General features: G+C 36.2%; 1 protein-coding gene across 5 annotated transcripts in view; it reads right to left on the bottom strand.

The window, feature by feature from the left end:
- Spock3 (SPARC (osteonectin), cwcv and kazal like domains proteoglycan 3) overlaps window positions 1–18,099 on the bottom strand; it is a 466,472-nt gene that overhangs the window by 101,855 nt on the left and 346,518 nt on the right. For all 5 annotated transcript variants that reach the window (XM_052752354.1, XM_052752352.1, XM_052752351.1 and 2 more), the window contains one exon: window positions 4,157–4,280. In XM_052752354.1, coding sequence (XP_052608314.1) covers window positions 4,157–4,279 — 123 coding nt within the window. In that variant the 5' untranslated portion in view covers window position 4,280. The remainder of the gene's footprint in view (window positions 1–4,156; window positions 4,281–18,099) is intronic.

Raw genomic sequence — 18,099 nt, 5'->3', positions numbered from 1 at the left:
TGTTATTTATTGATTTATTCTCAGAACAAATAAATGTAATGCACAATTTATATAAATTGATGGATTTACTATCCTTGGTCTAATAAAGATGTTGTATTGGAGAATAGTTCCTAGTTCACACTGAAGATTGAGAATAAAACTCACATTAGGCTTTGCCTGAAGTAGAGAAGCAGCGACCTTCATCTTTTTTTTGTCAATTTCAAGAATGATTACCTCTCAGTCTAGTTTGAATGGAGTGATATTTTGATTTTCTTTGGCATTGCTGAATTTGAAAGAATTCAGAAACCATTAGCTTTTTTATTAGGAACGGAAAGATTAAATATGCTTCTACAAAGGTCAATTACTTTCTTGATAAGAAAAAGAGGCAGTGTTATAGGAATATATTTTATGAAAATCACATATGCTCCAAACATTTTTCAGTAAAACTACATTTGAATTGTTCTAATCTGTCTCTTCGGGTTTTATTTTATTTTTTTGTGTGTGCAACTTTAAAATGTCCTTTTTCCCCCAACAAGAGGTGGGAGGAGGGAAGAGGGGGATCTGTAATGGGTATGTAAAATGAATAAAATAATTTTTAATAAAAAAATAAGATTATACACATACATATATATGAAAAAATAAAATGTCCTGTTGATGAGTTCCAATCTTCTGTGTTTGAACTCCATCCAATATTATAATTAATATGATTATATTATAATTAATCAAAATGGTCACTTTTATAAACATCCTACATTTTTTAAATTATTAAATTATTGTATGTGTATGGGAGTTTTGCTTAAATGTATGTCTGTGGACCACGAACATGCCTAGTAGCTGTGGAGACTAGACAAGCCTATCAGATACCCTGCACTGGATTTACAGGAGCTGCAGATGGTTGCCAGAAATCACATCCAGGTCCTCTAAAAGCACAAATATTCTTCACCACTGAGATAGATATCTTTCAGGGCCAACTAAGTCATACATTTTTCTACGATATCCTTATTGTACGATTTGCCTAAAATCTTCCATTGGATACTCTGTGAATCCCTCTCTCGTATCCCATCCAGGCACCAACTTTCTGCTCCTTGTGTAATGACTTGCCTCTACTCAGAGTTTATAATAGACACATCGGTTATAGTTTCATTTCCATGTGCTAAGGTGATCATACAAAACAAACTTGAGAGAACTAATCACACAATCTGAAAAGGAAACACCTAATCACAGACCTGGGAAGCACCTGAAAGTTATTTAAGCTAGTCTTCACTCTTTGCTCACAGTCTCTATGAACTGAAAGTTACGGTCCCATAACTCCTACCTTCACCCGTTTTCATCCTCTGCTTAGGAGACATTGGAAAAATAATGAACTGACCAATTATTGAGGCATTCCCTCTACAATATTTTATCTTGATGTAATACATAAATAACGCAGGGTTATATTTTTTCTCATGAGAAAAAAACATCCTGAGTTTCAATTACCCTATTTTTTAAGAGTGATTCATTACAATACTTTAATATAAGTTCATATGGAATTCTGATTCCTATTCAGTTCTTAATGTTTTCTGTGGCTCAGCCTCACTGTTAACAGGGCAAAAACTGAAGAATGGATGGTACAGAGATAAAGGTCACTGAATATATATAATTATATCCATTATAATCCACAGAAAGACAGACAGTGTTTTAGGATTACTAAAGACCAATATTCACTTGAAATATTATTTTAAATTTTCACATACAATTACAGCACCCACTGAAAGTGACATTCATGCAAATAAAGTTAAAAGAATTATTAAAATGCAGGATGTATAAATACAATTAAAATATATTCCATGAAAAAATCTAGTTTCAGTAATAGAAAAATATGTGGATTGTTAAGTTTACTGAAATATTATCTACCAAGACATTGGTATTGGCAAACCAAGGTTTCATAGCATGTTCTGGTTTATAAGGAGAACAATCAAAAACCCTGTGGTATCAAACATAATCTAAGGAGTGTGTTTTAACTACTTTGTAACTAACACAACATCAATCAAGGCTTCCAATGCAATTTCAAATCTGTGGAAAAGACTTGATGGTAACCTGGTGTCCTGTGAAACTAATTTCTGAAAGGATCATCTATAGGGGTATCATAAAACAAATCTATATAGACAGGTGATGAATTACCTATGGCCCTTAATATGGATTAGGATTCCCTGGACTCAAACATCCTCTAACATACATATTGTATGTCCAATTTGCAAATATATAGATTTATGGTTAGCTGGCTGCCTGAAAAAATACCCACTATCTCTACTGACTCAAATTACTCAATCATCAATGTTCTTAAATTATAATTAAAATTGAAGTTTATTTCCTACATGTCTGTTTCAGTTTGTATGTTCACATCTGTCCAATTTATTGTAACTTAGCAAGCTGGTATAGTGATTTCCATGATTTTAGTAAATCACTGTGCTTTATCAATGACCTACCATTATAATAACTGAGGCTCAATACAATAATAAACTCACTGAGATCAAAGTAATGTTGATAGGAGCCTAGACACAATGAACCTTCCCAAATCAATAAGTTTACTTCCAACTTGCCTTTAAAACTTCAGCAGACAAACATAGCAGCTTCTCTGCCAGATTACTTCATAAACAATGACACTTTCATATATGGAGTCTAACCTTATTGCCTAAATCAGTTTATTTTTTCTTATTCTTGTATTCTCAATAGGATTTATAGTTGTGAAATTCAAGAGGATGTGTCAGTGAAATATTTCTCAGACAAAGTAGAGTTTATATTTCCCCAAAGTAAAAATATTCTAAAGGTAAAAAATTACAGAATTAACTTCACAGTGATTTTAAAAAGGCATAAACTAAGCAGAATCTTTCTTTAAAAACTTATATATGGAATTTACTAAAAAAATACCTGGCGGTGGTGGCGCACGCCTTTAATCCCAGCACTCGGGAGGCAGAGGCCGGCGGATCTCTGTGAGTTCGAGGCCAGCCTGGGCTACCAAGTGAGTTCCAGGAAAGGCGCAAAGCTACACAGAGAAACCCTGTCTCGAAAAACCAAAAAAAAAAAAAAAAATACAATTGATCCTTCAAGGGAGCATTACTGAATTCCTAATATGATTTGCTGGTTACCTTATTGGAACACTGTTGTAAAACAATAAATTCATGAATGAACTATGAGGAGTTGACATTAAGGTTGTAAACCTTTTACCGCAATAATCAAAGAACACACATCAATTTCTCATTTAAGCTAAGTTCTTAAACGCTACTGAATCTTATGATCGTCTGACATAGTGACTAGGAAGTTAGAATAATGTAGAAGAACAACCTGGGACATTGATGTAGAGATGCTATCAAATCTAGCCTTAATAATAATGAATTGTGTGAAATTGGCCATATTGCTGTTACTTGTTTAAATTCAGGGGTTCTGAAGCATTTGTGGAATCTTAAATGAGATGATGTAGGAGCTTCAAAAAGTAATAGTAATGACAAACTATGGTTGCTTTTGATGTTACAGCACCAATAGCTATTAATGCCTTTCTGGTTTTATCCATAGAAACGAATGAAGGAAACATTGGTTTTTCAGATTTATAGGCTCAGATTCATCACATTAATAGTTCAAGGTTCAAAACTTCTGATATGGGAGAAATAAATACACTTGAAATTGTATTCCTAACCAATGAGATTTGTATTCCTAACCAATGAGATCATAAATATTTCTTTAAAGTGAATAAAGAAATTACAAAAAGAACCACAAATACAGATGGTCGATTGGCTTTAATTGCTTATTATATTAGTTACTTTTGTATGCTATGTCTAAAGGTCTGACAAGAACCTCTGTAAGGTACGTTTGCTTTGGCAGAATTTTGTGAAGGGATGCATTCTCCAGAGGCATGGGGTGCACATCATCACAACCGAGGCAACGGGTTACCATACGTCTGCCCTCAGAAAGGAAGGGTCAATAGGAAGAGGGGCCATGACAGAACATTTCCAATCACACTCTGCGTGGCCTATTCCTTCAGGGTGGCGCTATCTCCTGAAGATTCCAGAACCTTCCAGAGCAATACCAACGGACAGGGACCACATTCAAGCACACGAGCTTCCAGGGTCAGGTCACATTCAAACCACAGCATGGATCAACAGGCTTTATTTATTTCATAATGAATAAATAGAGCTGCCCTCACCTGTGAGGAGTAGGAATGCCCGTCGGAACCACAAACGGGGCTGGCATAGGCCACAGGGCATTGCTTACAGGTAGATGACAGGTGACCTCTCCATTGCTTATGGCTTCCTCCTACTTCTTTCATACTGTTAGCAAAAGAGACATAAAACAAAAAAAAGAAGAAAACCATACTTAGTGCATTTGATTTTTCAGAATTACATTTATATGAAACTGCCCCTTCCGGCCTGTCATAACGATGCTTGATGTTGCGTTACAGTCTCTTACACCACACATTTATCTCTGAACTCTGCTCTTCATGATCTACAGTCTTTTTCAGACTCCAGAGTTCATCCAAGGAAGCAAGATTGTACTTCTCAAAAGTTTTGTGTTAGTCAGAGACAGTGTGGTTGTATTTATTTTATGTCTATTCCTTAGTTTATAAACATGAAACTGATTCTTGATTTGCTAGAAACAACACTTGCTAAAAGTACAGGACTCAAAAGCCGGGCGGTGGTGGCGCACGCCTTTAATCCCAGCACTCGGGAGGCAGAGCCAGGCGGATCTCTGTGAGTTCGAGGCCAGCCTGGGCTACCAAGTGAGTTCCAGGAGAGGAGCAAAGCTACACAGAGAAACCCTGTCTCGAAAAAACCAAAAAAAAAAAAAACCAAAAAAAAAAAAGTACAGGACTCAAGATTTCTGGAACCTTCTTCAAGCTTGTCCTTGTATTCTCTTAGGAATGGAGAAAAGAGACACCTGATTTAATGGTTGCATAAAAAGGAAAGAGTTGACTTTTAGAAGGAACAGCTATAAAGTACCAGGAATTTATAGCATTTAGCAGTGTTTAAAAAGCCCAATCACTAGATTTATTGACAACAACTTCCCTTGACTGCTGGGAAGTATCTCAAAATGGACTCCTTAGACTTTGATCTAAAATAACTCTGGAAAATCCATTCTTTTTTTTTTTAAGCATCATACAGATTCTTTCTTCCAGTTGACAGTACTCAATCCTTGTCTATTTGTAGGAAGAGTTTACAGCGAAACAGAGAAGGAATAAAAAACGAGAAAGAAAGTGACTGGAATCTATACAAACACACTCAGAAGTTAGAGTAAGTCAATATTTGCTCATTGTAATTTTCTGTGCAGAGAGTAATCGATGTTTGTGTGACAAGGGAAAAAAATGTCTAGAAGAACTATGCACTCCTTCCCATGATTTTATATATTTTAGTAATTTTTATTCTCGAAAAGTTTTATACTAGGAAAACAAGCTTACAGCGTGGCAACTAGACAATACTGAAAATATTACACCATAAAGAATTCCATCATAAAAAAAATTTAAGTTTGATCTGGAATTTAGGCATTAAAATCTCATATCTACGTATCATCTCTCTCTCTCTCTCTCATCTATCTATCTATATCTATCTATTTATCTATCTCTTTCTGTCCTTCTCTCCCTTCTTCCTTCCTTCCCTTCCTTCCTCTATCACTTTACCCCTCCATACCCTCCATTCCCCTAAGCTCTCTTCCTTTCCAGAGGTCTTTCCCATACAGATTGTCATAATGTCTACAAGAATGTCAAATATGCTATCTTCATTTGTCATATATAAATTATACTTAAGGAGCACATTATAACCTCACTTGGCTGCAATAGAATGTAACAAAACACTAATACGGGACAAAGATCCTAACAGGAATTAAAATAGTATCTGGAAACTCTAGCACACTGTTATCCTCAAAAATGACAAAAGTCGAGTAAGGCTTAAATATTATGGCTACCAAGCGCGGTTGCACAGAATGTACAGATTACAGACTCTTTATTATATCTCTAGTATTGTGAAGTGTTTCACTTTTTCAATTCTATTTAATTGCTCTGTATATCACAGAATATATAATTTTGCCATCTTTGTGTGTGTGTGTGTGTGTGTGTGTGTGTGTGTTTAATCACCTGTGAAGGTACATCTGTTTGTGTGTGTGTGTATGTATTGTGCCTGTATGCACACTTGTGAATGTATGTCTGTGTGTGGATATTCAACAATGAAGGTGCATGTGTGTGTGTAATTTTGTGGATGTGTATGTGTTCACCTGTAAAGATGCATCTGGAAGTCAGAGGTTGGCATTAAAATGGTTTCTTCAAATGCTTCATCTGACAGTCCTCTGAGACAGAATTTCCCCCTGAACCTAATCTTAGCATTCTGGCTACAATACCTAGACATCAAGACCCAGGAATCCACCTGTTTACAGCATCAAGTGCTGGAGCAGCAGTTGCATGAAAACATAACAGGATTTCATGTAAGTTCTAGCATTCCAAAATTAGGTTCCTATGTTTGTCCAACAGTTAACTCACTGCACTGTTCCCTGAGTCCTCTTGGAATTCTTTCATAAAGTTCTGAAACTTGTAATTCTGTGTTTGTTCAGCATCAGAGATGGCATTTACAGGGTTTTTCCATGGAGATATTAAGTTCAAAGGAAAATGAGTTGAGCAGATGCAGCAATAACTGAACATTTATAGGCCTTAACATCAGTATTTTATGTAGCACATAAACACACATACATACACACAAATACACACACATATATAAATTAAAGGCGTTGAGTTTTGTTGTTGTTGTTTGGTTTTCAGTTACACCTGAAGGCCCTGGTTTAGGAAGATTGTTGTGTTTCTGAGAGAAGTGAAGTCATGGCAGTCATTTGACAGACCAACAGGGACAAATTGACTTGCTTGAGGAATAGCAAGTCATGTCAATATGACAAGGAAAATCCTCAGTCTGGAGGAAGTATGAGGAAACATGTCAGACTGAATACTCAAGGTACAGAAGGGCCTTTAATGTCAGAAGATAAATCTAAATTTGATGTTATTTATTTTTCTCTCTGTGTGTTGTGTGTATGTGTGTGCTTGTATCTGTAACACCATGTCCCATGTCTTACATGTGGAGGTTAAGAGACAACTTTGTGAGTCAATTTTCTCCTTGTTAATGTTGATTCTGGGTCTTGAACTCTGGTCAGCAGACTTGATAAATGCCCTCTGAGTCACCTCACCATTCCTCAACTTTTTTTAAGGACTTTAATTCAACTATATTATCATTGATATTACTGTAAAATACAAAACTTAGGATGGGTTAAAACCCTCAAAACATTTACAAGTATTTTTTTTCCAGCAGCAATTACAACATGTCTACAATTAAGGGAAGTAATTTTCAATCAAATCTTTGAAGTTTAAAGTTAAAACTTAATTTACTTTCTAATGGAAGTCTCTCTCTCTGCATGAACACATCCTTTCTCCTGAAAAGCAAAAAGCACTCAGAGGAATTAAGTGTCCAGTGTTAATATATGACATCAGAGTTTCTTTCCTCTCACAATTCTCCTTTCTAAATATCATCACACGAAGCAATAAGTGGGCTCTATGCCAGTATCAACAGTATTATGTGTCTAATTGTTTCAAAATAAAAAAGACAAAGGGGAGTTTTAGTACAGCCAGATGCCCTCTCACACATAGCCTGGACACACAGTGCAAGAGAGGAGTGTGTTGGGTGTCATTTACACGGTTTGTTCTCTGTTTGTATAAGGTACCAGGGAAAGTCTCCTATGAAATTCAATCAGCTTCTTTTTCTAATAACCATAATATTCTTCATAGCTGCTTCTGCAGACACAATCATGGTTTATTTAGCATTCAGTTAGCTAAGGATGCTGTGCATTTTACAATATCCTTAGAACCATTTTAGAAAGAGGCTAAATGATGTTTCCTACAAGATTAACACTGAAAAAAAGTACCTCATTTCAACTTGATTTGCTTCATATATGATCACACTATTAATCATTTGAGATGAGTTCCCGGAAACCTCCCTGAGTCTTAGTTGATTCTCTTATAAAATGGTAGACTTTATCGTAACGCTTCATTTCACCTTAAACAATCCAAGAGACTATAATTTTAATACAATTACATACATGATGATAATCAAAATTAGAAGCATAGAGAGTTGAAGCCATGTACTACCTATGTGCTATGGTTTTAGAATTTGATAGTGTTTCCCAGTAAAATGAATATGCCTTTGGGCAATAAGATGACAAGGAATGGGCCTAGAAATTGTTGTATGTATTCTAATGAAAATAGGAAGCAAAGTGCTAGAGAAGTCCACAGAAATCCACAAAGATACCTCCACAATAGACTACTGGCAATGGTCAAGAGAAAGCCCGAACTGACTTACTCTGGTGATAGGATGGCCAAACACCCTAATTGTTTTGCTAGAAACCTCATCCAATGACTGAGGGAACCGGATGCAGAGATCCATGGCCAGGCCCCAGGTAGAGAGCTCCAGGAGTCCAATTGGCAAGAAAGAGGAGGGTTTGTATGAGTGAGAACTGTTGAGACCAAGATTGGAAAAAGCACAGGGACAATTAGCCAAATGAATGGAAATACATGAACTATGAACCAATAGCTGAGGAGCCCCCAACTGGATCAGACCCTCTGGATAAGTGAGACAATTGATTAGCTTGATCTGTTTGGGAGGCATCCAGGCAGTGGGACCAGGTCCTGTCCTCAGTACATGAGCTGGCTGTTTGGAACCTGGGGACTATGCAGGATCGCTTGGTTCGGCCTGGGAGGAGGGGACTGGACCTGCCTGGACTGAATCTACCAGGTTGATCTCAGTCCGCGGGGGAGTCTTTGCCCTGGAGGAGGTGGGAATGGGGCGGGTGGGCTGGGGAGAAGGCGGGGGGGCGGGGGAGGCGCGAGATGGGGGAGAAGAAGGGAATCTGTGGCTGATATGTAAAATTAAATTAAATTATAAAATAAAATAAAAAAAGAAATACAAGCCATCCGAAGGTGGTCAGTGACAGGCATGGAATGGTAATTAATAAACATGGGCAGATAACGTAATGTTCACGTTCAAGGGAAACGATTTTGTTTAAAAAAATTTACCAAGAAACAGGTAACAATTTGTATTAGTGTCAAAGAACACTGTAAAAACCATCACAGGAGAAAATAGTTCAAACTACTACAAATGAAAAAAATATTCTCCTAAGACCTAAATTCTTGAATCAGATTTCACTGCTTAGGAATTCTCGGTTCTGAAGATATACAAACGCAAACACCGGATTATATATTAGACACTGGCATTAAGAGAAGAAGCTATTGCAATTGATTTTTAATTTCACAAGTACATTTGCATTTTTCTCTATGCACCAACACTACGTTTCTTTTTACTCGTAATGAATACTGTACAGGAACATAATCTGATAAGTCAGCATTAAATTAGGTATTTTATTCTGTGAATTCTCAAGCAAGGGCATTTTGATGTATTACTTGCCCATTCAATAGATACACAAGACATTTTATTTCCCTTATAAATTGTATTTTTATGATCTTTCACAATGAAGAGACATTGTTTCAGAAGGTAAGCCTATCAAGCGGCGTTCCCTTCATACTTATATCTAGGTTTGTGTCAAGTTTACAAAAACTATGACAATGTGTTTATGGTCTGAGAATGGGCACAAATATATTTCCAGAGATCATATGGAGAAATATTACAAAAGTATGGTTATATGTATGACAAACCATTTAACTAATTAATCACCACAAGGAGTTCTAGTATCTTGAAGAGTTACTAGAATGGTATTTTTGTTTTAGTGAAAATAATTATTATTGCAACACAAATATTGTATTAAGAAACCAAGTATTTCCACAATTTTAAGACAGGTTTTATATGTATTTATATTCAGAAGCTCCAATATAACAGGCATATATAACATCACATGTAGTAGTATATGCTCCACTCATGACCTTGGGCTTTCTAGCCTGAAAGAGACAGTGCTTCTTGCCTGCTTATGTGACTTCTTGCCTGTGTATGTGACCTCTTAGAAGGAAACGGGAGAGTTATGCTGCTCTTCTTGGCGTGATGGGACACAGGACAGCCAGCTGTATTTGCTCCCTGGGAGAACAGAGGACGACTCCAGCTTGTTACTTCGTTCTGTATTAGTGAGTGTATTTCCCCAATTTATATCTTAATAAATTCCAATTACCCTTTAAATAGACTCATGTGGCTTGATCTTAACAAGTGGCACCCACGCCAACAATCACATATTATTTTGTTATGTCTCTAAATTATTCACTGCACTTAAAAATATAAGACTAGAGAGAGAAAAAATACACAGACTAGTTATCATGAAGCTTTTGTTGCTTATGAATTTAAGTCTGAAATCAAGTGTTTTCCTTTGTAATTCACTGTTTACAATCTTTAAGTCATAGATGTTAATATAAAATTTAAATTTTATGAAAAAAATTACTCTGGTTCTGAGTTGTATCTATAAAACATCAATTCTACTTTAGGAAAAGTGAAGATGAGTTTTAACCTATATCCCAAATTTTACTTTAAAAAAAAATCCACCATTGGTGCTGATGACACTTCAGTGGTTAAGAACATATATTGCTCTCACAGAGGACCAGAGTTCAAGGCCTACCATCCATATGGGTGGTTTACAGCTTCTGTAATTCATACTCTATGGGATTTGATGCCCTCTTCTAACCTCCTTGGACCTTCCATTCATTGTAAACACACACACACACACACACACACACACACACACACACACACACACACACACACATACACACACACACACAAACACACACACACATAAACACACACACACAAAATGCATACATGTAAAAAAATTACAATAAATGAAACTAAATCTGTTTAATCTATAATCAGCATCTATTGTGTAGAGAAAATGCCTTTCTAACTACAATTAAAATGTATATTAAATAGCATAAATAATACCTCTTATTTGATTTACACTATGGAATGGGTACAAAATTAATTAAGAGAATTACTTCATATTTATTTTGGTTTATGTATAGATTTGCATCGGATCTCAGCCTATCATAATAGTCACTGATTCTAAATTTCTGTTTTCAACCAAGCTTTATGAACTCCCATAATAGTGAATGTTCCCAAGTAAAGTGATTCTTCAACCATTCACTATATTCATAGTTGATGCTCCAACAGTCCTACACTACCAGTGGTAAGCAAAGTATCATCTAGATCTGCCAACAACTTGTGCTTTTTAACAGCAAAGGAAATTCTACATGTAGAAAAAAATCTGCATGTGAAAGCAGCAACAGCAGACATGCAATTTAAGAAGTAAAAAAAAAGTCTTATTCAAAGGAAATGATTAACAGTACTATATTTCCAAAAGACATGAGAAGACATCCCATTTGAACATTCGAAGCATATTTTACACTTCAAACTGTGCCTTGATTATGAAAAATCCTTTTGATTTTTTTCATTTGCACACAGAAGGAAATATTTTCCTGCTTTTCAAGAAACAGACCTGACAGCTTTAGCAGAAGCAGGCAGTGAGTAATTGCTGCATTTTATTTAAGAAAACAGCCATTAAAGGGCAGACAAAGTTCAGAGAAGAAAAACATAGCTTGGCTTTCATGTAGTATCTTCAGAGAAGTCATAATTATTTGTTCTACCTTTCTTCCTGCTTTATTACAAACTGAAGGTTCAACAAATACAAAGTAGAGAAGCCCTACATTTTGATTTTGTTTGATGTATACCCTGATGCAAAGGATTAAGAACTTTAAATCTTCACTATGTATTATCTCTGACAGTATGTTGCAAGCTTGGAAATAATTAATATAATTAAAAAGAGAACCTGAATTTCCCCCAACAACATTTTTATCTCCAAATTTATCACAAATACTGAAGGAACAGATATTCAAATATGTGCTCCTGCTAAAGTGCAGTAAGAATTGAGGCAGATATACGAGACACTGAAAGGTTCCTCAAGAAACAATGTCTTAGACACTTGTACCACAGCTAAAATGTCATCAGAAAGACTTTCAAAAACCATTTAGTCCTGTTTTATCATCAACTGTTGCAATCACATCTCACCTGCCAACCTAAAGTTTTAACCTCTATACTACAAAGAGTATTATTTAATTTACCTATGAGTTAACACTTTATGTTTTAAATTAAATATAACAGAACAAAGACATCATTGAATTCACGGAGCTAAATATTTTTTGTGGACAAATATGTGTGGAGTGAGATATTTCTATACCCAGGAAGAAAAGGAGTCTACTTGAGTCTTAACTGAACAGCTGTTCATCTCTAAGGTCCACTATTGCTATTTCTTCTAAAGAGTGTATTCTGACCCCTCAAGCCAACATCATACACTTATCCCTACACAGGGTCACTGGTTGCCAGCTTACAACTTATATTTGTATATACCATTAGCTCCATTATAAAATCTATATTCATACGGTTATCTTCCCATGCAATCCAAACTATATTCAGCTGCATTTCCTTTAACACTTACTGAATGATTTCTACCTATCCCTGAACCTCATATTCATGCCTTCCATGCTTCTGTCATTTGTCCTCATTCTGAATCTAGTGATCACAGAGTCACTAAAAGGAAAGGGCACTTTCTCAAGCCTAAAAATATCTGTGACCTCTTCAATGAGCCTCTCCACTCTAGTGCTAGCAGAAAGCAGCTGGGCAGTAAAAGATGTCATTGCAATCACAGGCTGGAATGGTACACAAATTGGATGTAAGCACAGCATCCTCGGGGGTGTCCACACCATTTTGACATCTGTGCAATTTGTCCCATCATACTCTTGATTTTTCTTTACTGAGATCACACTTCCAAAAATAGTACTTAGGATTCTCGAGAATGCATTTTTTTTTGTCTTTTTTGAAAAAAAAAAAAAAAAACCTTTCTATTTGAAAGAAGTTTGGTTCCACAGATACAAGAAATATATCTGAGATCAGTATTTCATGACTGAACCCCAAATGTGGGCAGGGACATAATTTCAGGGTTCTCAGGTGACAATCTGACCCTTGCTTCCTCCAGTTCAGAATAGCTTTGTATAGCCTTTGGCTTAGGGCTAAATCTTTCTCTGCTTCACCCTCAGCTTTTCCTCCTATGTGTGTGTGTCAAACTCCCTAGGGCTTCCTGATAAGAACTGATGGGATAGCATTTAGCATTGACCCTAACAACCCCAAATAAACTCACATCCTAAGGACCTTTCACATATTGTCATTTAAGGTGATATTTACTCTTATTGCACGTGATAATACTCCCTGACCTTGACAGTGAGGAAATAACCATACTTGTGGACCATTCGGTAACTGACATCAGAGAAAACATTAAAGTGTTAATTCAGTTGTCTCACAACGCAGCAATGTCAAACATGGAGCCCGTGTTAGAAGATGCCTTAATGAAAACTTACTGTTAACTTCAAATTCTATATTTTGCTCAAACCAAATCAATCCTGTTTGATCAATTCCTTCCCATCTAAAAGGAAGATATGGGATCTACAGTGATACTGTGGGACTCAGCTACTGTCCACCAGAAGACCCTGCTTGGCAAAACTTGTCCTCTGCCTAACCACGGCATCATGACCTTGCATAACAACTCCCTGTACCTGAAGCTTCTTGTCAGTGTACCTCATGTTCATGTCAATACTCAGAAATTTCAGCGCTACTTTGAATTTCCTGAGTCATTATTTTTAAGATAGGTTTTTAAAAATCATCTGTGTCATCTCCCGAGTCCACACTTTATAATTCTTAAGGATACATATTCATATCGATGTTGCAATTCTGGGGAGTATAAAATAATGAATTCACCATTTTCATGGATTAAAAAATAAAAGTGCAATTAGCAGGGGCATTTCCCTTCCAGCTCTAACGTTGATGGCTTGAAAGCAGAGGAGAGAGGCTACGAGATTGGTTTTATTCTTGTTTGTTGCATCCACCAGTGGTGTAGTTGAGGGAAAGCTGTGGGAAGTAGACTTCGTCTTGTTGGGTAATAGAAAACATTTGTTATGTGGCATAACAGGTTAATATGAGAAAAAAGAATTGTAGAATATATTTTAGGATATATGTTACATAAGCTTTCTTCTCTGAACTATCTACTCATTTGCTTCTGGATTATACTGAGTAATCTTTTCCTGCAAACTCTCTTTCCCCTCTGCAATCTTATCTTATTTACTCACCACCTAGGACTTTCCCCAAAATGTACAAAATCCCAATAAAAAGTAAGTACTCAATAAATATAATTAAATAAATAAGTGAACAAATGAAGAAAAATAATGTAGAAGAAGGATAAAGGATGGAAGGGGGAAAGGGAGGGTTAAGGAATTTAACAGGTTCCCTTGGCTAAAATCACTAATAGTCACATCTACTTTCCTAACTATACACCCACTTAAGAAGAAGAAATTACATAACACAAATATTCCTTCTCCAGGAACATTTTTATAAAAAATTTGTAAATTAAAGTCTTGATAAATGTTATTAGTTTTCAAATTAAAAGCTAGTTAATTAAAATAGACTAAAAATAATAAATTGGTTCTTAATTCAAATGTGTTTTATTTCACCTAACAATTATTTTAAGACACAGCCTAAAGGAGCACAACAAAGCACCTCACATAATTCCCCTTCAGGAGCTTCCATCAATCAAAGGCTCTTTTCAGGCTTGACTTTCAGAATTTTTAACACACTCTTCATTATTCACTTAGGAAGCAAGTATTCAGGAAATTAAAATTTTTCTTCTTCAAATTATAAGAGTGATTCATATAATTTTTATATAATGCTTTTCAATAATGCTGTAATTATTTCAAGAGCATTCAAACATGCTACTTTTTTTCTATTCTCAGGCAACACATTTATAATAATAAAACTCTAACAGCTCATACTAATTTTCTTTGGTAAAATACACAGTCTGTCTATCTTGCCATTTGTCTGTATTCTTATTATCTTTGTGTCTCTGTGTCTCTGTCTCTCTCTGTATCTCTGTCTCTGTCTGTGTGTGTGTGTGTGTGTGTGTGTGTGTGTGTGTGTGTGCGTGTGTGTGTAAATTCACCTGGAAAACAAAAAACTATAATATTACTCAAGAGTTTTTAGCTCCCTCACCAAGGACTCAGATACTGTTTTGTTTCTGGAAAGACAAACTCATACAAGTGGAGTTTAGGAACAGGATAAGTATTCCACAGTAGATGGGACTCCCAAAGGTTAAGCTAACCTGAAATAGAAAACATTCTATGAAAAGACCCGACAGATGTTTTCTTACACTGAAGGCAAAATGAATAATTGCAAGTCTGTTAAGGATTTGATACCAAACAGTAGCACTTCAGAGCTCTCCTGATCATGCTTCTCATTCATTTGTACCTTGTTCAAGATAAATCCATACTTGGGCAATCCAGTATTTAGGGTAGAGTAGTCTAGAGAAGGCTTATGTAACCTCACCTTGATATTTTCATCCTACCAGTGTGTATTCTTTGTGTCTGATGGCTTTAGTTTGTTAAAAATGTTCAGGTTGTGTTACACTTGGGAAATGAAGAGTTCCTCAATATATTTGCTGAAGGGCTAGCTTGACTGTTGACATTGACAGGTGATTGGATCCTTAGGGCACTATCTCAAAGACCAGCTTAACCTATTGATGACTTTATGACTACATGTAATGCTTCAACATAGCTATGTTTGGAGGAAGGTCACCGGGGGCATGACCTTCAAAGGCTGTCTTTCAAAGTGCCTGATCCCTTCTCTGTTTTCAAGCAGCCATGATTTAATCTTCTCTCCATTATACCCTCTCCACAGTGATAGTCTGTCTTGCTTCAAGCCCAGAGCAATGAATCTAGCCAACCATGAATTGAATGCTCTAAAACCAGGAGCCAATAAATAAGTAAACATACAACAAATAAATATTTCCCAAATAAGTTGCTTCATTTCAAATAGCTCATCACAATAACAACAACAACCAAAAAGACTATTAACAAGAGTTCCTTGTTCATGCTCCAGGGTTAAATTACATGTCTTTACATTTATTTTTCTTTGTACGTATGTCCTCTTAGTCTTTTCATATAGAATTTAATTGTTTATGTTTACTTAGGATAATCATTTCTTGAATATAGACTAAACAAAATCTCCTGGTTATCTTCCATGTTCCAGAGTGAAATGGGCTATGAGAGAAGGGGGCAGAGATTGAGAGAGGAGGACCAAGAGACTGGAACAAGAGGATTAAGTAATGCTTTTTCTATTTCTCCTACTTGGCATAACTGCTATCCTGCTTCTGTCTTTATTTTTTTTTCTTTACCTTAGCCTCTTTGGTGACCTTATCCTTTTCAGGGTAACCTTATCATTCTCAGTCCAGGGTGTGCCTCCTAGTATTCTATATATAGTCATTTTTTTTGCCTGTTTTGACCAAGGACATTGAGGACATTTTTTTCTTTCTCCTTCAGATAGTTTCCTTAGATAAAATAATATGGGTGTTGTTTCAGAACTTGGTACACATTGCTCCAAACACTTCTGGATTTTTAGCTTCCATTGAGAGATTGGATGTTATTGGCTGTGGTCTTGCCTTTAATTGTGATTTAGTCCAATTATGGAGCTTTCAGTACCTTTTGTTCTATTTAGTGTTTTACAAAATGGCAAGTCTGTCCTGGTCCTGTCTATTTGGTGTTCTGTATGCCCCTTATTTGTGATTAGGCACCTTTCCCCCTAGAGTTGCAAAACTTTTCTTTCATGATTCTATATTAGATCTTTTCTATGCTTTTGATCTGGAATTGTCCTTCTTCCATGCCCATAATTATTAGATGTGGGGCATTTACCCAACCACCCCCACAGTTCTCCAGAGTTTTCTTGAGTGCGAGCAGCAGGAAATATTAGATAGAAGGATTTATTGCGGAGAATATCGTGGAGATAAACAGATAGAAAATAAAGGATAGCCTCGAGAGGGCCTGGAACCTATTCCAACAGGCCCCGACAGTCTCTGTCCCAGGGTTTTTATAGAGACGCCAAGGGGTGGAGCAAAAGACCTCCTCCCCCAGCACAGCCAAGTGCAGACCATCTCAGACACCTGCACTCAGGCCCGTGGTCCTAATCATCCTCTATGTGGACCTGCTGGGTAAAGCCCAGGAGGAACCCGAGAACGGGCTCCCACAATTAGAGTTGTCTTTTTGTGGTGTCATGGACTTTTTGTGTATTCAAGAGTTTAAAAAATCATTTTTAATTGAATTATCCAGTTCCTCTATTTTGACTTCAAACCCTGTTAGTCTGTCCTTCATGTGATTTTCCACTGTATTTATATCAGACAGAAAAAATTTCACATTCATAGCTTTATTTTAGTTTATGTTTTCTTCAATATTTTTTATTTAATTCAATATCTGTGTCTGTAATGTCTGTAATTGTTCTCATTTCATTGAGCTGTGTGTTTTTGTTTTCTTGGTCCTTAATCAGTAGTTTACCCATGACCTCTTTAAAGTCATTAAGTTCATTCATGTTTCTTTGAGTTTCTTAAACTTTTGACCATGTTTATGATCATTCTTTTGAACCCTGTTTCTTCAAATTCATTTAATTTGTTCTTATTGTGAATGAACATTACGGGGTTGGTCATCTCTAGGGGAGATCTAACCCTCCCTCATGGCTCAGTTCACTCTGCTGGCCATGTTCAGTGTACTAATTTCTTTCCCTGATCTGGGCTTTTCCAGATGTGTCTATCTGTATTCTTCTTCATATCCACAATAGAAATTTTCCCCTTATAAAAAAAAGTCAACAAAATCACAGGAATTAACATATATCTTCCAATAATAACCATGACTATTAATGGGCCTACTTCCCTATTCAAAAACATATTGTGTCTATGCATGAATGGGTCTTTCAACAGGTAGAATAGCCTGAAGGGTAATCATAAAGCTCTTCCCCTCACTGCTGAAATACTTGCTGCTGATGGATTCAGGAAGAACGGAGTCATTAATTTCAATTGTGTGTCCTCCAGTATTCCTACCAGGATCAGGTAGATGCTTTCAATTCAATGTTCATACAGATTGCTCTGGCTAAACTACTACAAAACATAACCAAAGGTCATGAACATGGAAATGGTAGAGGTTGGAAGGTGGGCAGTTGACAGAGACAGGAAGGAAATAAAGGGAAGGTATGGGGAAAGATTAATCAGAATATATTA

The sequence above is a fragment of the Peromyscus californicus genome, unplaced genomic scaffold, assembly GCF_007827085.1.
Source record: "Peromyscus californicus insignis strain IS unplaced genomic scaffold, ASM782708v3 Scaffold_23__1_contigs__length_62951481, whole genome shotgun sequence".
Classification (NCBI taxonomy): Eukaryota; Metazoa; Chordata; class Mammalia; order Rodentia; family Cricetidae; genus Peromyscus; species Peromyscus californicus.
The sequence above is the reverse complement of the archived record's forward strand: the minus strand, read 5'-3'. Positions and strand labels throughout refer to the sequence as shown.